Genomic DNA, 21,905 nt, shown 5'->3' with positions numbered 1-21,905 from the left:
GTTAAGACCTACTTTCAAAAATAGCCTAATTTAAGCCCTTACTTTTGAAGCAAATACAGGAAATATATGAATTTATACACAAGTCTGAGTGAAAGTGAAGTCAACCCCGTACCACCGTGCTCCGTATAGATCAGATCGGGCAGATAAGGCGGAGATAGACATCCCGCGTGTCAGCTCTCACCTTCAACCTCTCACTCTCCTTTTTTCTTCTTCTTATATCTTATGCTTTCTGTTCCGCAAAGATTCTTGTCGAATCACCTGGAATGCGTGAAAGCCCTAAAGACGTCGCATTAGCATTCCTGACATGCCATCCAAACCCGATACTCGAAAGACACCACAACTAGGTAGCGATGACCTGGTACCTTTTGACCATGTCGCTGCAGGACAGTAAGTTATATCCGGATGTATCCCGGCCTATATCTGCCCTGATCTGCCTGGCCACGCGACTTTCCCCAAAGTTTAGCGCATCTGGTCGCGCGGGGTTTGGTCTCCGCAGCAAAGTGGCGTCTTTTTCATATTTCCACTCATACTGACGACCTTCTTTTGTCTTCTAGTGACGGTGTTCGCTGCACAGTTTCCGGCGCCCTAATTGCGAAGCCATGCACAAAACAAGAAGTCGAGTTCTACGAGTCGAGTGCCCTCCACCCAGCGTTCCAGGAGTTCATGCCCCTCTACATTGGCTCGCTCTCGTCCGCTGAACAGCAGCAGCCTCTGGCAATTGCTGCTGCTAGAGATTCCGGAGCCCTTTTTCTTCCCCAGTCTGGCGATGCAGCCGTCGAATCCCCAAATCCGAGCGAGCCGCAGTCGCACACAGCCGCCGCGCAACAAATCCCTTCAGGCCCCGGTAAGGAGGACGCAGCATGGGTTCCCTCTGGTGGCAAGAAGCTAGATACTGGATTGTCGATCGTGTTAGAGAATGTTGCTTGTGGATTCCGTCGGCCAAACGTGCTCGACGTGAAGCTCGGCGCGCGACTATGGGCTGACGATGCGCCACCCGCGAAGCGGAACAAGCTTGACGTGGTGTCTAAAGAGACTACGAGTTCTAGCCTGGGCTTCCGCATTGCGGGAATGAAAATTTGGACTGGGGTGAATGGTGAGACCGATGAGGGCGAACGAACTAATCCATACGATACCAAATGCGAGGGTGCGGAGGGCGAAAAAGGCGAAGTTATTGAAAAAGACGGTTATCGACGATACGACAAATGGTATGGTCGCTCTTTCAACGAGGATAATGTCAAGCAAGGCTTCGAGACCTTCCTCGCTGGTGCAAAAGCGGGCAAAGTGGACCGGTCACAAATGGTCGCTCGGCGCCTAGCGGAAGAATTGAAAAATGTCCAGCAGGTCATTGAATCTGAAGAGAGTCGAATGTACTCTGCTAGTGTATTGGTGATCTATGAAGGAGATCCAGAGGCGATGGAGCTCGCAATTGAAGAAGAACAGAAAGTTACAGAACGCCGTTCTATGGAGGAAGAGGATGATGAGGACGAGGATGACCAGGAGTTTGAGGTCCCTGAAGAAGCCATGCAGCTTGTCGATGTCCACCTTGGCGACGGATTGCCTCAGCAGGCCATCAACATCAGCACTGATCCACAGACTATGCCTATGCCTATGCCAACCCTGGACGATGAGGATGAAGATGAAACTCCCAAGGTCCATGACCTCCGTCTGATTGACTTTGCACATGCCAATTGGACACCTGGCCAGGGCCCAGATGAGAATATTCTCAAGGGAATTCGCAGTCTGATTACCATCTTTGAGGGAATGGCAGAGTGATGCGCATAGCATGATTCAACGGTTGCGGGCAACCTTGAACTCAACAGTTGTTCAATCTCTTAGCCTGATTATTTTCCATTAGCTGAACCATATTCCCATTTGATTAGCCAATTCACTGTATTTCCATCTCTCAACTGTTCAAATCGCGAACATAGAAATGCTGACATAATCTCACCGCCGAGACTTCTCGATCTTCAACTTCGCGGAAATCAAAGCTACGGAAAACCTCTAGCCAAAATGTTCCCCACACGCGCCCTGCTAGGCCGGTCGGTCTGGAAAGGTGAGACTTCCTAGATCTGCAAGATCAATACTCCTCAGTAAAATCAAAAGAAACAGCCCGCTAACAACGCCACTAGGCCCAAACATCGTCCCGTACGTGACCTCCAATCCACCCCCAATGCAAACGAACCTTTACCCAGCATTGGATCATACCAAGGGGAACAAAAGATCCAATCCCAGAACCAAAAACTAACCCAATAATCCTCGACAGTATCGCTCTCCCGCGCACTCTCCCCCCTCCCCCGAACACACCCCCAATCCGCACCACGAAACGCGCAGCAACCATCCTCCCGAACTTCGTCGGTCTGCGGTTCGCCGTTCACAATGGCAAGACATACGTTGAGATCCAGGTGACGGAGGAGATGGTCGGTCGCAAGCTTGGGGAATATGTTGCGTATGTATACACCATTCTCGTTTAATGCCCGCTTCGGAGATTGTCTCAACATGGCTGGATGGAATATGAACAGCGTTGACTGACTTCTTTCTTTGGCGTTTAGTACCCGCAAGCGTTTCACATACAAGCAGTCTAAGAACAAATAGGCGGTTCGTTCGTTCGGTGCTTGGCGCAGATTCCATGCCCTCTTTTTTTGCATTCGTGGTGGGTGGACTGTGCTAGCAGAGCTGTGTTGCATTCTTTTCTTTTTACTTCGCCATACCATGTACAGTATATATTGTTGGATTACATGTGAAATTAGCTACACTTGGGACGGAGTTCACCAGTGGTTTTCTATATGGTTACAGTTTGTAGATATGTAGGGACCACGAGTCTGCTGCTCCAACTACAGACAGATTCTGTGTTGGGAATCCCTTGTAGAAGGCATCCGGCGTAACAAGGTATATGTGGACCTGGAGTATTGCTAGATGTGATATACTTATAACATAACATCATGGGATTTCACTAAGTTCGAATTGACATGGGATGGATAACCACCCAGCATAAATTGTATGGACAAAGCCCAAAGGGTAAAAAAAACAAGAAACTCCATTCTTCAATGTGAGCCGAGCCACCATCCGGACCAACAAATGCAGTCATGATCCCAGGGTCTCTCAAGACCAGTCCATACGCCGATGCACCATACCAGAAAAAAAAAGGAAACAGGAACGAAACGGAACAAGCATATAAGCCAGCTAAGAAGCACAAACAAACCCCATAAATAGCCCAAATAATGAGACTACCGATAGAACTCGCCACGCTTCACACTAACCCCATACTCAGAAACCGCCATGCCCAAATCCTCCATCGTGAGAACCGTGCGACCCTGCCCAGACCCACCAGAACCACCACCCCCAAAGCCAGGCCTCTGAATGCCCAGGTGAGTATTAGCCTTGTTACCCTTCCCGCCGTCACCGCCAGGAGCGGGCGCCCCGCCTGCACCGGCGGGGGCGTTCAAGCCCGATGCGGCGGCAAGACTGCCGATGGGGTTGTTGGCGGAGGAGCTGTTGGAGGCGCGGATGCGCGCGAATTGGTAGGAGTCGGCGGCGATATCTGAGACGAACTTTTGTGCTGCTAGGGCGAGGAGGCGGGCTAGGTGTGGTGGGGTTTGGCCCGGGCCTGTGCCTGGTGGTGGGAGGCCTGCTAGGGTGAGGTAGTGGGCTGTGACAGCATCGGGGATCTGAGGAAGAGGGGTTTGGGTTAGCGTAGTTCTCCAGTTGATTGTCACTTGTGTTTTATATCTCATATCTCAGAGGTCATGTGTCAGATCTCATAGCTCGTAGCTCATATCTCGTCTGATGGCTCGGATGGCAGACAACTCAGATGAGAGAAGCTAGACATGATATTGAGATTGGTCGACCGGAGCGGGTTGTCGTATGATCACACTTGGGGAGAAACAGAGAGGGGTGTTCATGGGATAAACTCACGATTGGAGCATAGTCGTCCATTTTGCCTAGGAACTCGCGCAAGCTCGTTTCCTTCTTCGAGGGCTGCGGCGCTGGTGCCATAGGGTCGATACTGGGCGCGGCTGTATCATCTGGATTAGCGCCAGGCTGGTTTTCGGTGTTCATGTCGACGTCTTGTTCGATTGATGCGTCGAGATCAGGGTCGGGTTTAATATTATCTTCAGTGACGGGAGCTGGGGTGAGGTGCTCTGATCCGGAGGGAGGTTGCGGTGTCTGAGAGTCGGCCATTTTAGGCAATCTGGTGTACCCCTGCTGTATATAATTTGTTTGTGAGACTGCAGGTGAACTATCAATGGGCCCAATCAATGGTGCCGATGGTTGCAATAGGGAGATTATTCGCAAGTCACACGGGTAGCGCACAGACCACTTCACCTACTTGGCAGTATAAGTTGTCTACTAACGTTACATCACTCTGTATACTTTATCTTGTGACAAATTTTATTCCTTGTGAATGTCGCTATGTATTCGTACAAAAGCAATCGCCACTCCAGCGCGATGTGCAATCCTATAGTAAAACAGATGGTTCCCGAAGAAACAAATCCCACAGTCCCATTCCTTGACTCCGAAAGCAAAGTGCAAATCCAGTATTCAGACAACTTTGGATGAAAAGCTAATAAACAAGAAACAAATGCCATGAGGGCAAAGAGAAAATAAGGATGACTACTGTCCAAGCTGCATGTGTGGATCAATGTGGTCCGAGTTCGGTTGATGCTGACCGTACTGGTTTCCGTGGACTTCTTGGCTGAGAGTCTGCATCAGGTTTTGCTCCGCCGTTTGATCAAACACAGACTGGCTGTTGGCATCTGGTGGAAGGCTGGGAGAGGCGGACATTTCATGGCCGGACACAGGGGTCCCATGAGCCCCGGCGAGCGCCATCATGCCCTTGATGCCCTCAACATGCGCCTTGTCTTCCTCGCCCTGCTTCTTCTGCCGCTCACGAGCTTCACGCTTGGCTGCCTGGGCGGGGGCGCGGGTCTTCAGTTCACCGGTGACAAACTTCAGGTAGTAAGGAACCTCGATTCCACTCTTCAGGAAGAAAAGCTTCAGGTTACGAGCCTTGTCCTTGAGCTGAACCTGATTACGGTCCTTCAAGGCCTCGCTGATGGTTCCACCAGGTCCAAACATCGCAAGTATCTGGCTCCAGTGAGGACCCTTGACGCGGTCCAAGCCGGCCATCAGTGCATTCTCTTCTTCGGTAGTCCAGGGTCTGCGTTGGCTAGGAAGGCCAGATTTGCGGCTGGTCGGGGAGGATTTCGCGGATGCGGCCATACGAGCACGTTCATAGAGGACTTGGGTGGGTTGTGACTGAGAGTAGTGAGGGATCCCAGACAGATAGCCATGGTTGGAAGACATGCCGTTTGCTCTGGCCTGCATGGCCTGCGCCGCGTTTGGGTTGTACTGCTGGAAGTTTGCCTGCAGCGGGCTTTGTTGGAAGGTCAGCGGTGAGGCTTGCTGCGCTTGATACCCGCCAGGTGGCGTAGGGCTGTGGTGATATTGTTGGTGCGTAGGCTGTACGGGTTGCTGAGCAGCGGTGTAACCTTGAAGGTATTGATGCTCGGGCTGACTCTGCGGTGGTGGCTGTTGCTGCTGGGTTTGAGAGTGATGAGGCATGGGTGACGGGCTGGCCTGAGATTGGGGCTGTTGGGGTTGGTGCTGCTGCTGCTGTTGCTGTTGAGGTTGTTGTGGTTGCTGCGGTTGCGACTGCGACTGCGACTGCGATTGTTGCTGGGACCGTCGAAGGCCATGACCCTGGAGGGCAATCTGCGCGGCTCGGGCAGCACGTGCGACGAGATCACCATGCATGTTTCGGTCGACTGGGACTTCAACTTGTTGGTTGAGTGCAAATTGGCCCTGGTGGGTGGTATTAGGTGATTCATGCGCGTCGCCATTCGAGCTTGAGGGTTGTCGTCCCTTGATGGTCTTCTTTCCCTATATTGTATTAGCTAAATGTTCGAACAAAACGAAAAGTATCACATACTTGTTGAGTGTTGATGGCATCAAAGTTCTTTGAGATGTAGGAACTGAGGTCCCGAAGGAAGTCTTCCCAGTGGTACTTGTCTGGCAAGGAGCTCAACGCTTCCTCGTTGTTGATGTCACTGAGAAGGATGTCACGGCGAGAGGTAAGACGGTTCACAAAATCCGTCTCGGAAGGTGCGAGCTGCCGGGTACCAGGACGTCTCGCTAGTAGTCGTTGCTCCATATCATCGGGGAAAATTGAATAGAGAAGCTCAGTACGGGTATGGGCTTTGTTGTTCATGGCGGCAATGAAGGCTTGTGTCTTGAGCTCAAGGTACAACGCACCTTGAACCTTCAGCAAGCGACCACCTTCAGGAACAAAGACGTCCAGGAAGTGCTCGTTCAATTCCGCGAACCCGATTTCCTGGGAGCCGAAAATACTCGAGACAAAGGAGGCCAGGTTCGCCTTGCGAATGACATCGATCTGGGAAGGGTCTGTAATTTCAAGATCCGAGGGCTGAAGGAAAGAGTGTTTGACCGTATAAACTCTCTTCGTATGATCAAACAGGGAGCGCATTGTAGCATACGCCTGGCCGTTCTCAGAATCCGGCTCGGAGACCATGGCAGTGAGGTCCTGGTAGGTGTTTTTGGAGAGGAAGGACAGGATTTGCGTAGACTATAGAAGGGAGACGTAAGTATGAGCGCAATAATGATTAACATGAGATTGGTTTCTACTAACCAGATTGTCCAGGATAGGAAGAGATTGGATCTTCAAGTGGGAGTTGGCTTTGAGAAAAGCAAAGCCTCTGGCGCCGGGAAACTCGTTGGACGGCGGGAGCTCCTGCGGACCCATGGCCACAGTTTGCTCCTGACGCTCAGTATGATCCATAATCTCGGAAATGATTGTAGCGACGTCGGGGTTGATTTCACCGTTGCCGTCGTGGGTCGTCGCAGCGCCGTTGGAGGTGTTGGAGGTGTCATGGGGACCGGGGTCAGTGACAGTATGGTCGGTCTGTTCAACGGTATCAATAACACCCTCCCCAAGCGCCGATGCCAATTCCTCTTCAATCTTGTGACCAGGGCCATGATGATCGGCCATCAAGATGGAGTCGCCAGGTAGTGAAAGCTCGCCGTCGGGGCCAGCGTCCGTGCGGCGCTTTTTGGCAGCCGGAGGTGAGCCATGCTCCTCATCTTCGAGTATATGAGGGGGTTTTTGGTCTGCAAAACAATTTCAAGCCAAGATTAGTATTCAATGCATTGAGGTTCATCGGCGCAAGTGGTAGCTATGGGCGGGTGGTCGAGGCTCACGAGGCACGGGACAATCGGAACAAGAGAAACCATACCAAGGTCGCCTTCCTCGGAAGGGAAGGGGGGAAAGTCTGGTGTATCCTGGCCATCAAAGGACGGCCGGGCGCCTCGAGTTTCAACCATCGGGAAAGACAGCTTGAAGTCGGGGTAACAACTTCCGAGAGCAGAAATGAGGGCTTAGGGGTAGGGCGCGTTTGTAGGGCTTTGGGAGGTGAGAGGACGAAGGGATTTTATGCCGGGCGGTGAACGCGGGGAGAAGAAATGTGGCGGTGAAGATTAACCGTTAGCAGCAATGAGGTATCTTTCTGTGGGGTCTCCATACAAAAGGTACTTACTTGACCCTTGAGGACTACGGAGAGTGAATATTCAGTTCATTGCGTTTATTACGTATAAAGGGCATATTACTTAGACAGGTCCTTTTCTAACCCTCTTTTTGACCTTTTTTGGGAAGTGCATATCAGATAATAGTAATTGCTATGCACTAACGTTATGGCTCTAATGAAGTGTTCCCATATATATAACATACCATGATCCCTTACAACCTACGCTTCTTTGGCTTGCTATGGAATCAGTCCAATGGATGAGAGCACCGATTACCCAATAGAGATATCCAGTTTCCCATATCCAGAACTTTCTTCGTCTCTATCTCTAGTCTCACTTGCGGACAACTTGTGCGCGTCATCGATCCTTAGCCCTAAAACGCATGCAACCTTGAGCTTCAACACTCTTAACTCTACCTGGGCTGTCAAAGCTCTCCACTTTACATTTTGAAACCAAGGTTCTCTTACATTACTTTTATATTGGTTGGTTAGCCTGGAATCCATTTCCATCCAAGAATGTCATCCAAGCCCAATCTTGGCACCTCAGAAGCAATGTCCACCCGAAGAAGCCGAAACTCTACACGGTTTTAAGCCTGAGCCTTGCGAATGTATTTCCGAAAACGGGTATATCCATCGTTCAGTCGTCTGATTCCCGCATATTCTTGTAGCTCTAAACGTTCACCCCTGGGTCTAGCCCGTGGATCTAGAAGATCCGTTTTCTTTATTACATGGTGCCCCCCTGGGTCGCTCTGTAGGTCATGTTTCAAGTCAGTTAAACTTGTGCAGTCAAGATCTACCGCCATGCTTAGCAAGGGTCTTCCTATCACCCTCCTGGTCTTGCAGGGACTGGCAATGGTGTCAGCCCAAAGCTATGGTGCCGAGAAAGTATGGGGAGTCTACGCATTCACCGTCTTTGGAGACAGTACACCGGGTGTCCTCACCGGTCCTCGCACCCTCACCGAGTACGGAGCCAGCGAAATGGCGGCAGCAGCAGCGGCCTTCCGGTATCGTTATGTATCGACGGCTGGGAATGGTGCCTCCAACACTGGCATTCAGAACATCTCGCCAAACATTCTGGACTCGAACGACGTGCATGTGCTTTCGACGACAGATCAGTACATCGTTGCTTCCGCTCAGGCGTTCATGCAGGGTCTCTATCCCCCTGTCGATATGAACACAACCAGCGCTCAACTGGCAAATGGGTCGTACGCACAGGCACCGCTCAAAGGATATCAGTATCCTGTAATTATAGCACTCGGCGAGTCGGATCCTGCGTCTTTCTATGTTGAGGGACAAGCAAATTGTGAAATGCATGGAGCCGCCGAGGCTGAATATCGCGACAGCGAGGAAGTGGATTTGATCACACTGGACACAGAGGCCTTTTATGTGAAACTCTGGAACTCAGCCCTGTCTGGCGTTTTTGAGGATGAACGCTCATCGACATATACAAACGCGGTGCCCATCGCCGATTATTTGGATTACGAGCTTGTGCACAATGAGTCTTTGACTAAAGTGCTCAACCAAGCCGACATCATCCGTGCACGCTCGCTGGCTGATAAGTTCCTATACGACACAAACAGTCAACAGGACTCCTCCAGTGGGTCTATTATCAGAGCTGTCAGTCCGATTGCGGGTAAGACGTTGGCAACGAGTATCATGGAAGCCTTTGATATGAACATTCAAGAAAATGGGTCTCAGCAGAAGATGACAATGCTGTTTGGCGGAGACGAGCCTGCTATGGCTCTATCATCTCTGTTAGGGCTTGCAAACCAGCACCAGACCAATTTCTTCTCTCGCCTTGTACGGGGTGGTTCGTTTGTCTTCGAGTTATATAGCTATGAAGAGGATGAGGAGTACCCGACGTACCCAGGAAGTGACAATCTCTATGTCCGATTCCTGCTGCACAATGGAACCGATGATACCACGCAGTTCCAGCCATATCCTCTATTTGGCCACAGCCCCAGTCACTCCTATATTCGATATAGTGAGTTCCGCGCTGAGCTGGAAACTTTTGCGCTATCCTCCATTCAGGAATGGTGCCTAGTGTGCAACTCTGCGTCTATATTCTGCACAGGAGTGTTGGGTACAGATGAATCTGAACCAGAGAAGAAAAGGAGTATGGCGCCTGCCGTGGCTGGCGTCATTGGTGCAGTTGTGACACTGGTTGTTGTTGGGCTTTTCACTGTCATCGGCTTTCTTTTGTGTGGTGTTCGCAGGCGTCGAGATAGCAAGCGAAGTTTGGGCGGGTTCAAAGGGACAGACAAGATGGCCAGTGATACGGACGTTGCTTTCCGTAGCCCTCTCTGGGGTGGTGCCAAGACCGAAAATCAAATCCAGGATGCCTCTGCTGGAGTTGTTGTTCAGGGACATGAACGGCTTGGGAGCTGGGAAATGGGTCAGCAAGGAAAAGAGGTTGACCACATTGGATCAGATGCTGCTGCAAGATCGCGGTTTGAAGACGCTGAAGAGGACTGGGGTTTGCACAGTCTTCCGCCGGCTAAAATCAGGGAAAGCGTATAGAGGTTTTCATTTAGGGCAAAAATGCCAATTCGTCGCCTCTCGCGTTCGAACCTCGTATCTCTTTGACACCTGCCTCGAAAGAATGTAAAGATGCATCTTTGTAAAGCGAAAGTTGAGGCTCACAACGTCCATGTTCGTGCCTGCTTCATCCCCGCACTTGCAAGACATCCATATCATCGATTTCTTTCGTTTCCATGATCCTATTAGGTACACGACCCCGGTACACTCCGCAAAATGAAGTATTCCATACCAATTTTGTTGGCGCTGAGGAGCCAAGACACAGAGGTTAACTGCAAGTGGACCAGCCAAGCAATCCATTGTGAGTCTCCTGTATCTTGATCTGAGATCACCCTCAAAAGACCTGCTGGCTCGGGGTCTAGCAGGCTTAGACCCCGAGCCTTGCCTGTCTCCCAAGAAGGGATGCTCTGTTCCAAGATGCGGGATCCGAGAAAAGACCCTTGATGGCCCCGACGCGGCCATTGAAGGACCACGCTAACAACAGACATAGGCAGATCAAAACCTCTCGATCGAAGCAAAAAGCCAGTTCTCTCTGAGAATCCCCAGAACCGTTCAAACAAAGGATCAGCAAAGCCACGACCGGGCAAAAAAGTGATATCGAAAGCCAAGTCCCAATCTCGTGCTGCCCAGGACATCAAGACATCAGGGCCAACTTTATCCACCACTGATACAGGATTTGCACAGTTTCTGCAGAAGCACACGTCACCTAAGCATCAGCGAGTCACAGCTGGAGGGAAAATCGTGCCAATGGCACTACCGAACCCCCGTCTGGAGGGCATTTCACCTGTGCTTATGGTCGTGATGGATGATGACCCTTCCGTTGTTGGGCGTGTCTTACTCGGTGATAAAGTGGTGGCTGGTCGACAGGCAGATAGGTCTGGAGATGGCCGAAGGAACTCCTTCTCTTCGGATGAGGATACTCTTCGTGTATATGGCGAGACATCTAGGTCGTTTTCGCGTTTGTACCCCGCCGACCCTCTCTATCTGGATCCACGTGTTCCTCCTCGGCATCCTCACAGTTCTATCACAGACGACGTGCCGCTTCAGCAGGTTCCAGGGACCTCAGTGTTTGTGCCGGATCCAAATCAGCCCTCTTTCATTCAGTTGGGTTTCAGTCTTGGTTCACGGTCCCGATTTGAGTGGTATGCCGATGACCGTGCTGAGAGATGGCTCGTATGGGCTTATGAAATCCAGGAAGAGGAGTTTGTGATGCAAGCATTTGTGAGAATGAGGAGTCTAGACAACTGGCCGGGGGTTGATTTCTATCGTCAGTATATCCGGTGTGCATGGATCTGTGGCCCTGTGGACACAGAAGAGGCCGAAGCACGACTGCGACACAAACTGAGCGTGCATGAACAATGGCTGGCCGATGTTAACGAGGCTATAGCTTTAGACCCTTGGTCCAGGCCCGACGGGAGATCGCTGCACCACCGTATTTACAACACCAACGAGCGGGCGAGGATTTTGGCCGCTCTCGAAGAGCTTGAAGGTATCAGGGACATCCAGGCCGATATGAACCTTGGTGAGCATTCAATCTCCGGAACCAACACCAGCACTGTTGGGGAAACCACCATGGAACCAGCCGTTCAGGATGGCAGCCACGCACCAGCCGATAGCCCAGATGATGAGGTCTCCAACGATGGACCAAATGATATCTCATTTGTAAGCCATGCAAGAGCCACTGGACCAGTCACCATCATCGATCCTCACACTTGCCGTCCCATTGACCTGCAGGGACTACAACAGAAAGCGAAAAAGAAAGACGCCAGCGGACATGGCCATGCCAATGGAGGTGGCGCGCATCTTGGTCATAGAAAGGGCTTCGCTGAGGTGAACTCAGAGATGGTCAGCTATGATAGCATTGGTGAGACGACGGGTATGCCGATTCCGGTTGGAAGCATGGACCGGCCTCTTGATATCGGCCAATCCTCCGGTCAGGCCGTCAAAGAATTGACCGAGAGTGATAACGGCACGTTCCTGGCTGAAAATAATCAGCTCACATCGTGGATCCCGCAAGAGATATTGACAGACTCTCGTCCGGTGAGTAAAAGGGTATCCAGTAAGACTGTACCCAGGAACTTCGGCCGCCATCGCTATGGCCCGGGATTACAGACTATCACGGAGATCGACCAGGAGTTCTTTTCCCCAGATGAAAACGAGGTTGCTGCTGTTATCGTAGGGGGTCGTACAGTTTCAAGCCCTGTGATGAGAAGGTAGACGTCTCCGTCCAAACCATGGCATTTGCGCGATACTAACTATGAGAGCAGTGCCGGCCAACAGGCGGATCCTGATACCGGTGAAATTGCATTTCAAAAGGGCCAAGCGGCCGAAGTTAAAGAGCGCATTGAAAAGATCGCGCGAGGCAAACAGGATGGTGAGACCAAAACTACAGGAGACGACAATGGTGGCCTTCAAGATGATGAGCTCGTTGTGGGATCTTCCGGACGAAATCCATCGGCCCAACGTCACCAACGCAAGAGATCTCGGTCTATCATTCTCACAGACACTCTCAGCGCAAGCAGTCTCAATGAAAATGAGACCTTGCAATTCGACTTGGAAGACTTGTCGGACTCGTCATGCACATCGGAAATACCCCTGCTCTCGAACCAAGACCCTTCCCCTCACATCAGGGCCCGCCTAACTATTAAGCCAAGTTACCCCACCGTGCTTTCGTCGCTGTTGATCCAATTGCACGCTCCACATGCTGCACCCGCCATTGTCTTGACCAGCAAGATCGAAGTCTACGCCTCCTTTGCGATGAGCTATCGGGTTGAGCGTTCTGGATACTAGTTCTATTTAACAAAAAGACCAAAAACAAAAAAAGACAGGCAACGATCTTAGCGATATTCTTAACAATGGACATTTGTTATCACGTGACATGACACAGACCCTGAAATGGCGTTAGAAAGTCGCCACCAAACATTCGCGCCATTTTTTTGATTAAAGAGTGAGATCTCCCTGTAGTTTCCTGTATACTGAAGTTACGCTCGCTGTTCTTCATCCTCTCTCTCTCTCTCTCGTTTTATAATAATCGACCATCAATGCAGACTCAGTCAAGTCGCGACATTCCACGTTTCTACTGCCTGGAATGACTAAGCGTGCCTCCGCGTCCTTCTCCACTCCAATTCCTCCTTGACTCGTTTCTTCCTGGTCTCTCAATTCTTGTCCCTTTTTTGATTGTCTGGCTGTGGTATGCAGTCTCTTCTATGATTGCTGTTTTCGTGGTCCTTGTTTTTTCATATCTGGGTGGCCTCCATCGCAACGACCTGGCCTCTTACTAACAATTGCCCCCGCCGTTATATCCCCAGCCGGCACTTGGCACTTGGGAACATCATAACCCCCGTTCTTTCAGTCGCCTCGCGCCTTTCATTTGCGCAGCGTTTCGTTCGCATCATCTTGTCTACTTCCTAGACTACTGCGATCTCGATTTCATTCTCGGTGACCCACCCAAGATGACGCAGCTTTTCGCCTCCAGTCCGTCGCCGGCGGTGACGAACAACAACGAGAAGCGTGGGATTTCCGGCCTCTCTCTTCCCTCCCGAAAACACTCCAACGAATCCAGTCACCTTCCGACGAGGATCAAGAACTTTTTCCGCATCAACAGTTCAAGCAGCCACTCCTCGCCTGGTACCCGCCCTGGAAGCAACGAGCCCGAACGAGACCGGGACAGCCATGGCAGTTCCGCCAAGAACGAGAAGTCTGCCTTCAGGCAATCCCGATTTATGCCTACCATCGGCCGCAATCGTTCGACCACCGTTGCCAGTGAGGGCAACCCCCTCGACGATAGCATGTCGCCTACCGCGACCGCCAACCCGTACTTTGCGCACCAGGGCCAACCCGCATTACGGCATCGCAATGACGGGTCTGTGCCATCTTCTCCTCCCGACACCCCTGAGTTGCAGGTCACTGGGGTCTCTGCGGTCGAGCAGGCAACTACCGCAAACAAGGAGGAACTAGCACGCAAGTTGCGCCGTGTGGCTTCTGCTCCGAATGCCCAGGGGCTATTCACAAGTGGTCAGAATGGGGAGCGCCCTCAAACGGCCGAGATGGGCAAGGAGCCTCTGGCGGAACAGGCCGGTCCCGGTGGATCCGTTGGCTTGGCCGGTTCAGATAAGGATGATGTTTTGGCTGTGCCAACAATTGGTGCTGATAACGCTTCTTTCCGTCGGACGTACAGCTCCAATTCTATCAAAGTTCGAAATGTGGAAGTCGGCCCTGCTAGCTTTGATAAGATCAAATTGATCGGAAAAGGCGATGTTGGCAAGGTTTATCTGGTGCGCGAGAAGAAGTCGAGTCGTCTCTATGCCATGAAGGGTAAGCTCGGTTTATTTTGGGAATATTTCAGTTCTTTCAGTTCTTCATACTAACTTGCGAATAGTGTTGAGCAAGAAGGAAATGATCAAGCGCAACAAGATCAAGCGTGCCTTGGCCGAACAGGAGATTCTGGCTACCAGCAATCATCCTTTCATTGTCACACTTTACCACTCATTCCAATCTGAAGACTATCTGTATCTCTGCATGGAGTACTGTAGTGGTGGCGAGTTCTTCAGGAGTACGTTCCTTTTGATCATGGATCTTGGAATTTTTGCTGACCCCATTCTCAGCTCTTCAAACTCGCCCTGGCAAGAGTATCTCTGAGGATGCTGCTCGATTCTACGCTGCAGAGGTTACTGCTGCGCTAGAGTATCTTCATCTTATGGGTTTCATCTACCGTGACTTGAAGCCAGAGAGTATGTATATCGTCGTCTCGCCGATTGGTGCACCGCTGACCACTTTCTAGATATTCTTCTCCACCAATCTGGTCATATTATGCTTTCAGATTTCGATCTGTCAAAGCAGTCAGGTCCTGGAGGAGCCCCGACGATGATTCCCGGTCGCAGTGGTGGCGGAAACTCCACCACGGCTTTGCCTACCATTGATACCAAGTCATGTATCGCTGACTTCCGCACAAACTCATTCGTGGGAACGGAAGAATACATTGCCCCCGAGGTTATCAAGGGATGTGGTCACACCAGTGCTGTGGATTGGTGGACATTGGGTATCTTGATTTACGAGATGCTTTATGGCACCACCCCATTCAAGGGCAAGAACCGAAATGCCACGTTTGCCAGCATCCTCCGGGATGAGGTGAACTTCCCCGAACACTCGGGTGTGCAACAGACATCACACCTGTGCAAGTCATTGATCCGCAAACTGCTAATCAAGGATGAAACCAAACGCCTGGGTGCCCGCGCTGGAGCATCTGATGTCAAGACCCACCCCTTCTTCCGACAGACGCAGTGGGCTCTCATTCGTCACATGAAGCCACCTATGATTCCCCACCAGGGTCGTGCCGGCACGGACACCGTGAATTTCCGCAACGTCAAGGAGAGTGCCAGCGTAGATATCGGCGGCACAGACTCCACCAAGATGAAGGGCGTCCCGATGGATTCGGGCTTGGCAACTCCGAACGGCGAGCTCAACGATCCCTTCGAGGAGTTCAACAGTGTCACTTTGCACCACGAGGGTGACATGTAAACTCCTGCGGTTTCCGTTTTCCTTTCGATGTCTAACTTGTTTCTTTTATTCGATACACGAGGGGAACAGCCGTATATGCATCGGCTCGCTGACGACCCGTGATACATTAACGACTGTATTTAGATGTTTTCTTTTCTTTTCTTCCATTTCAATCCTCGTTGGGTGTATGGAGTGTTTCGGGACTTTTTTTTGGCGGATCTATGCAAGCTTTTTCTCGTTTCTTTTCATCCCATTACTATGCCTGTTGATTCTGTTTCACCTTGCATTTTTCATTTCCCTTGCCGAAAGCCTTGGGATCGCTCTCGGTTTTCTCCGTCAATCTGGGTACCACATGGCAAAAGTTTCTTGGCATTTACATTGCCATCGATTGCTCGTGCCATGGGCCTTGAGGTCCTTTGGTTTCTGCGTGTTTCTCTGGAGATTGTGACATACATTTGCTCTACTTTTTTTTTTTTTTTTGCAGCGGACGGCGTTCTGGATTACTCTTTTGTCGTTTTCGGGTTACGCTTTCAGCGTGGCACTTGTACGGATCAACTGATTATGTGATTCTTTTCAAATTCCAACCGTTTCAAGTTACATGAATACTATGGACTGATTCTTCTACGATAACTTGACGTTCTATGTTTCTCTCTTGTCATTTGTCTTGAAAGTCTTCAATGCCAAGGAAATCGTGAGGGTGGCACGAATCAAGTATTCCCTCTGCGAATTCCTACACCTAAATTTGATTGTAGATTTCCAACCCTTACGTCTTATAGTATAAACATTATAGGATGACCGGTCTGGAATCCACCTAGATTGTATTCAAGTCGTTTCGGGTTGCAAAGATACCACTGCAAAGCAGGAACAATATCACAATTCACCTGCTATCTTAGAATCGGGCGTATATTCAATGCGAATGATGGTGATCAGCAAACACACCCTGCTCCGCACACGCCTTCCGACACTCCTCCAGCATCCTCGCCTGCTTAGCAACATCCCCCAAACGACCAATAACCTCCTTATTACCATCATAGAAGGTAAAAACAGCATAAGGGATCTCAACCTCCTCACAAAACTCCTTAACAAACTCCTGAGTCCTGCGCAAATTGTGTCTCGGAATCCGGGGATACAAATGATGAATCGCCTGGAACTGAAGACCCCCATGAAACCAATCCAACCAAGTCGGACAATCAACATCCATAGTCGTGCGCAGCATCTTCTGAGGAAACGACTCCAAAGGCCCAAGATCGGCAGTCGACATAGCATAATGCGAAAGCGTAATCTGCACATGCAACGGCGCAGTCACCATATGCGAAATAAGCACAAACGCAACCCGACTCCACCAACTGGGGATACTGCACCAGACAACACCGTACCCAAACCAACTCCAGAAGAAAACCTGGCCAGCCAGTTCGAACCAGCGATGCCACCATCCAGCACCGTGTTTCGGACCGAGACCGCAGATGATATGTTCCCAGCTCAAGAAGTAAAGGTTGAAGCGGCCGAAGAGGAGGATCGGGTAGTACATGTAATGTTGATATTTGACCGTGATCTTGGCAAAGGCATCGTACTCCATAATCCGATCGTAGTATGTACTGCGCAAACTACCGAAAAAGCGATGCGACAGCGCGAAGAAGGGCATGAGCTCGATATCGGGATCGTGCTCTGGCGCATTCGTCACGATGTGGTGGACGTTGTGGCTTCGTTTCCACCAGCCCAGACTCAATCCTCCCAGGTAATCGGCGATTATCATTCCGATCACCGTGTCGACTTGGTAGTTGTGTGTGATGCCCATGTGTCCAGCATCGTGGGCGGAGAAGACGAGTTGGTGCCAGAAACAGCCGAGGAAGAAGGCCGAGAGGCAGAACCAGGACTTGCCAAGGAAGAAGAGAAATAGGCTGAAGAAGAGGGTGTAGCGGGTTATTTCGATCGCGTAGGCTGAGTAGTTGCAGTCGTAGAGACCGGCTGCGCGAATACGCTCGTTTAGCTGGCGGTATTTCTGTGTGATGTTTTCTTGGTGCTTTGCGTCTAGGGGTGGGTATTTGGAGAGATCTAGGTCGATCTCTTGTTGGGTTCGGGCGTCTATCACGTAGCCTCGGGGTTTGTCTTCTGTTGCTGGGGGTGGGATTGCGCTTAATACCGAGGACATGGTTGAGACTGATAGTCTGCGGCGTAGGCCGAAGGCGTCTTCTTCAATCTCGAAGATTGGAGACGGGGGTGCTGAGATCTCTTCGATTGATAGCTCGGAGTTCACCAAGTATTCAGTCTCGTCTGCGTCTGTTTCATGGTATGGGCGGAAACGACCGCCTTGGATTGGAGGCATGAAGTTGGTCCATCTTCCTTCGATGCGACCGATTTGGAATTTGTTCATGCGCTGGCGTGCTTCCTGTGAGTGTAGGCTTAGGGTTGTTGGTCAGTATAATGGGCTAGTTTTATTGAGGCGCTGTGTAGATGTGTTGGAGACTTACGCGTTCACTTCGTCGGTGGCATCTTTGCCTACCATGTGCTTGATGGCCATGTCGCCTCCCGGGTGGAATTTGATCCAGGCATCTAGCCTGAGGACTTTGTCGTCGACGATGATGATCAGCTTGTCTTCGGCAATCATGCCTTCGACCTCACGTCTCGACAAGACCCTGTCTCTGGCCTTCTCTCGGGTGGCCATGTTGTCGATCTATGGTTAGAGAGAGAGGAAAGAAGGAATGAAAGTGATCTTGGACCAATTTGAAATATGTAAAACTTTGAAAATAGAAGGGTATTGAAGTGAGTCCAAGACAATTATATTAGAATAGCCTTTTTATGGAACATTTCATCTATTCTTCTACCTAGACTTAGCGCCACCCTGCAGGACATGCTCCTCTAGACCTAGGGGATACAAAAGGGGGCAGTGTCGAGTGGTCCAATCGAGTGGGCGTAGTATCCCATGGGGGAGTGGACTCTGGATATTGTGGAGAGACGACAAATACATGTATGGTGTTGGTAGCAGGACGCGTATCCAGAGCCCGAACAGACACCGCACTCGCTGATATGTCGAGCTAAAACAAGCTTAAACTTTGGTTGCCCCTGTCGGAAATTGACAGATCGCTGAAACTAAATCCTTTCCCCCTATCCATGTGGTTGATTTGACTCCACTAAGGGACGAAAGGTTTCTAAATGATGCATGGAATCCACCGAGAACGTTCTCTGCGCCGATCCCGCACACAATATCGTATTTATAAGTCTCAAATGTGTCTCTTAAATTGTCCAAAGACACTTTTAACCCCAACTATTCTAATTCCATGGGCCGATACCTTCGTATTCGCATAGTGGCCGGTGTACGCAAAGAAACCTTGGCACGTGCTCACAGTAACCCTAGGAAACAACGATATCAGGCACGGGACACAGACCATACGTAGCGCTACACTTAATAAGTGTCTGATAAACTGTAAGTGGCAAATATATCTCTTTTGCCCCTCTGTTGCCGCTCGAGCCCCACAACTAGGGCGACAGGCTAACTGTACAACGTGGTACCCCGTACGTACTTACGTACTAGATCCTCCATCTCAGGGCCAAAGTTGCCACTTGCCCGATTTGCCATATCCCCTGGTCTTTCTTCCAGGGTTCAAGTGCATCCGCACGTTTTACGGTAGAAAAATGATTTCAGAGTTCCTGTCAAAGAATCAGCCAATAATTTCCAAGACAATGGTTTGGATTGTCGCTCCTGATTCAATTGACAATTTGATACGTCTTCACGTATCCAGGGGTTTCATTCTAGAATCGGTGATCCCGATATTGATTGCTGCCTGTAGCCTATTCATAGTGGATCAACTATTCTGGGAACTCTATCTAGCCAGTAAACTGTTCTAGCAGGTGCGACAAGGGCAAAAGTGTCCACGTGTACTAGAAGAGGTACAACTGAACGTTTCTGCGCTAGGCAATCTATTGTTAGTGGCGGCTATTTTGCCTAAAGCTTTCGTAGTCGTATTTCACTTTTCACATTAGTTTTCCGAAGCGATGGTCTGGACTTAACATATTTGAGCTTGGTTTCCAATTAAATGGCGTAGCTCGCGTGTGAATCTAGCGCTAAATTCGATTATCTGAGGAATTCGATTTTTTATAATTACGAATACGGCCTTGCCTTTATCCTTCTCCGAACTAAGTGAATTGAATGCCTTTGGCCTTCCTTGATCCTTTATAATGTCTCATAGTTATCAGGTAGGTTGTCTTGAATTTAGGTCCTTCATTTGCTTTGAGGCATTGAGCACGTTATGTGAGTGTCGAGGTAGCCCCTTCACTTGTCAGTATGACTTTGAAAGCATAGTATCAACCGTGGGGCGCTAGATTAAGACCCCGAATGATTGTTTTTCTATGCATCGTTGACTCCGGGTTGAACACATAATACGTGTCAAAAGATGAACACTTGTTCTCTTCGCAGTATTGGAAGGACTAAATGGTGAACTGAAACCATTGTGATGTAATTTGCCCCGGCTGAATTTGCCTCGACGCGGTTGAAAATACCTCTAAGGTTGCTCCACTACTAGTATGTTGGGTTTAGACCAGCCTTGAACATCGGACAGACAGTTCATATGCGGTCTAAAGTCTGACGACACGAAGATCCATGTACGTGCATGCGTGAAAACATTTTCATAATCACAAATTTGCGATCGAAATCTATGCATATAGCTGAGACCGAGGTGCAGTTACTATTGACGATCTGCATGCAATGTTGATCACAGGCAGATGTGTACGGTAAGTATGCAACAAAGGAGACGTCATTGTTGGAATGGGCATCTCTAAATGAACATCTTACGTATGGTTAAGTCTAAGGCCAGTGCCCGAACATGACCACATCCGATTTATGACTCACTATGGGGAACGCCTAGATCCAGAAAACCTCCAAGGGAGACGGTAAAATTGCGGTCAGAAAGCGTGGAGGCCATGCTATCATTATTGTGGGGTAGGTATTCCGAAAAAGCCAGGCACGATGACCGCTTAACCGATTTAGCACATAAAAGGGCATTTCAAGCATCCACTTCGAGCTAGAGACTGCAAGTGAGGATCCTGCGCATCTACAGTACATGTACTATGTGAGATGACCGCGGTCCAGATAACTTTTCTTGAAATCCAGTAGACACTGCTGGTTCTACGGGGAATAAGTAAACTTGAGCGTCTTTTGTAGCCTGCCTACTCCGTGATGTGCAACCTGAGACTTTGATAGAGCAGTACGAAATTGAGCCATGGGAGGGGCGAGACTGAACGAGTACAAAGTCGCTGATCAATATTGAACTGCATGATAGCTGAACTACTGTAGCGTACATGTAGATCATATCTCTCGGGTCGGTGACACAGATCTCACTACACGGGTACTTATGACATCAGTTATGGAGCATTCTTGACCTTTGAGTTTGTCCTGAGATCAATCAAGTCCAGGCAAGGAGCTCAAGGCGGTTCAATCCGTCATAGATAATCAAGGGGGATGGGTGCAATTCTAGCTGTAAATAACGGCACCACTTTCGGTGTGTCGGAAACTTATACCGCTGCAGTTTGCCAACGCGCTATTTGAATCCATATCTGTATATCCAACAGCGCTCAGGTCTTTGGTTTCAAGATACTTTGATTATTGCTGACACCCTTAATTACAAGCCTCGGACGATGCTCAGACTAAGGACCCCGACGAAGAAACAACACCGGGGCGAGTGATAGCGGGAAATGGAAGCATATCATCCCATTAAGTGCGATGAATTCCAGAGCTTAAGAGATGAACCACTACATTTACCGCAATTTTCGTTACCTTCATGTAGTACCATCGTGATTACGAGGGTAAATATGTTTCTTCTCCATTGAAAGAGGGAGCCATGGCTCAGTGCCTTTGAAACAGCAGTGAAGTCCTAGTCTTGCTGGCGTGCCTAATGTTGGTAAATGTTCGGGTCAGATGTCGTCGTCTATCTATAGGAACGGTCAGTGATCACTCTAGAGAGCTAAGACTGTAAGGGATCTAGTCTACAGTAGCAGCCAATTACTGACAATGTTATTATACAAAGGAGTAGCCGGGAATCTTATTGAGTAGAAAATAAAATATTCTTTGTATCGAGTTGGAGTCATACTCTACCTGGATTTGTATTAAGTTCAGTGTGAAAAACACACTTGCGGCGAACTAGTACTCTGTACACAACAGTAGTTCCAATGTTACTAAACCTTCCCATATAGTGGCAATGAATATCACAGAATTAATACCATGGAGTAACTTCATCAGGAAGACGTGTAATTTGATACGACATATAAGTTAGTGAACGATATATATAGCCAACTGAAGTACTCCGTACCTTCGTTAAGGCTAGGCAAGCCATACGCCCTTTTTCA

At 49.7% G+C, this 21,905-nt stretch overlaps 7 protein-coding genes across 7 annotated transcripts; 4 read left to right on the top strand and 3 right to left on the bottom strand.

Annotated features, from left to right (window-relative positions):
- Window positions 1–304: 304 nt before the first annotated feature.
- PENARI_c001G09965 (inositol polyphosphate multikinase) lies at window positions 305–1,773 on the top strand (the record flags this gene model as incomplete). The annotated part of the gene is made up of 2 exons (XM_022626913.1): window positions 305–387; window positions 555–1,773. The coding sequence occupies 2 exons, from the start codon at window positions 305–307 to the stop codon at window positions 1,771–1,773; spliced, it is 1,302 nt and encodes a 433-aa protein (XP_022493669.1).
- A 237-nt stretch (window positions 1,774–2,010) lies between these two features.
- PENARI_c001G04946 (mitochondrial 37S ribosomal protein uS19m) lies at window positions 2,011–2,592 on the top strand (the record flags this gene model as incomplete). The annotated part of the gene is made up of 4 exons (XM_022626504.1): window positions 2,011–2,053; window positions 2,130–2,145; window positions 2,264–2,446; window positions 2,550–2,592. 4 exons carry the CDS (start codon window positions 2,011–2,013, stop codon window positions 2,590–2,592), a joined length of 285 nt encoding a protein of 94 aa, XP_022493825.1.
- A 632-nt stretch (window positions 2,593–3,224) lies between these two features.
- Window positions 3,225–4,179, bottom strand: PENARI_c001G08760 (putative TFIID and and SAGA complex TAF10 subunit; the record flags this gene model as incomplete). Its single annotated transcript, XM_022626818.1, has 2 exons — window positions 3,225–3,665; window positions 3,913–4,179. 2 exons carry the CDS (start codon window positions 4,177–4,179, stop codon window positions 3,225–3,227), a joined length of 708 nt encoding a protein of 235 aa, XP_022493921.1.
- A 432-nt stretch (window positions 4,180–4,611) lies between these two features.
- PENARI_c001G01727 (uncharacterized protein) lies at window positions 4,612–7,338 on the bottom strand (the record flags this gene model as incomplete). Its single annotated transcript, XM_022626251.1, has 4 exons — window positions 4,612–5,880; window positions 5,930–6,583; window positions 6,647–7,125; window positions 7,251–7,338. The coding sequence occupies 4 exons, from the start codon at window positions 7,336–7,338 to the stop codon at window positions 4,612–4,614; spliced, it is 2,490 nt and encodes an 829-aa protein (XP_022493530.1).
- Window positions 7,339–8,336: 998 nt separating this feature from the next.
- Window positions 8,337–12,863, top strand: PENARI_c001G11764 (uncharacterized protein; the record flags this gene model as incomplete). The annotated part of the gene is made up of 4 exons (XM_022627053.1): window positions 8,337–10,011; window positions 10,564–12,113; window positions 12,186–12,286; window positions 12,341–12,863. 4 exons carry the CDS (start codon window positions 8,337–8,339, stop codon window positions 12,861–12,863), a joined length of 3,849 nt encoding a protein of 1,282 aa, XP_022493048.1.
- A 662-nt stretch (window positions 12,864–13,525) lies between these two features.
- PENARI_c001G06622 (putative serine/threonine protein kinase (Nrc-2)) lies at window positions 13,526–15,590 on the top strand (the record flags this gene model as incomplete). Its single annotated transcript, XM_022626657.1, has 4 exons — window positions 13,526–14,387; window positions 14,452–14,625; window positions 14,678–14,803; window positions 14,854–15,590. The coding sequence occupies 4 exons, from the start codon at window positions 13,526–13,528 to the stop codon at window positions 15,588–15,590; spliced, it is 1,899 nt and encodes a 632-aa protein (XP_022493209.1).
- An 886-nt stretch (window positions 15,591–16,476) lies between these two features.
- Window positions 16,477–18,231, bottom strand: PENARI_c001G03811 (uncharacterized protein; the record flags this gene model as incomplete). Its single annotated transcript, XM_022626427.1, has 2 exons — window positions 16,477–17,968; window positions 18,038–18,231. 2 exons carry the CDS (start codon window positions 18,229–18,231, stop codon window positions 16,477–16,479), a joined length of 1,686 nt encoding a protein of 561 aa, XP_022493039.1.
- Between the last annotated feature and the right edge of the window lie 3,674 nt (window positions 18,232–21,905).

Source organism: Penicillium arizonense, assembly GCF_001773325.1.
Source record: "Penicillium arizonense strain CBS 141311 chromosome Unknown PENARI_contig001, whole genome shotgun sequence".
Lineage (NCBI taxonomy): Eukaryota > Fungi > Ascomycota > Eurotiomycetes > Eurotiales > Aspergillaceae > Penicillium > Penicillium arizonense.
The sequence above is the reverse complement of the archived record's forward strand: the minus strand, read 5'-3'. Positions and strand labels throughout refer to the sequence as shown.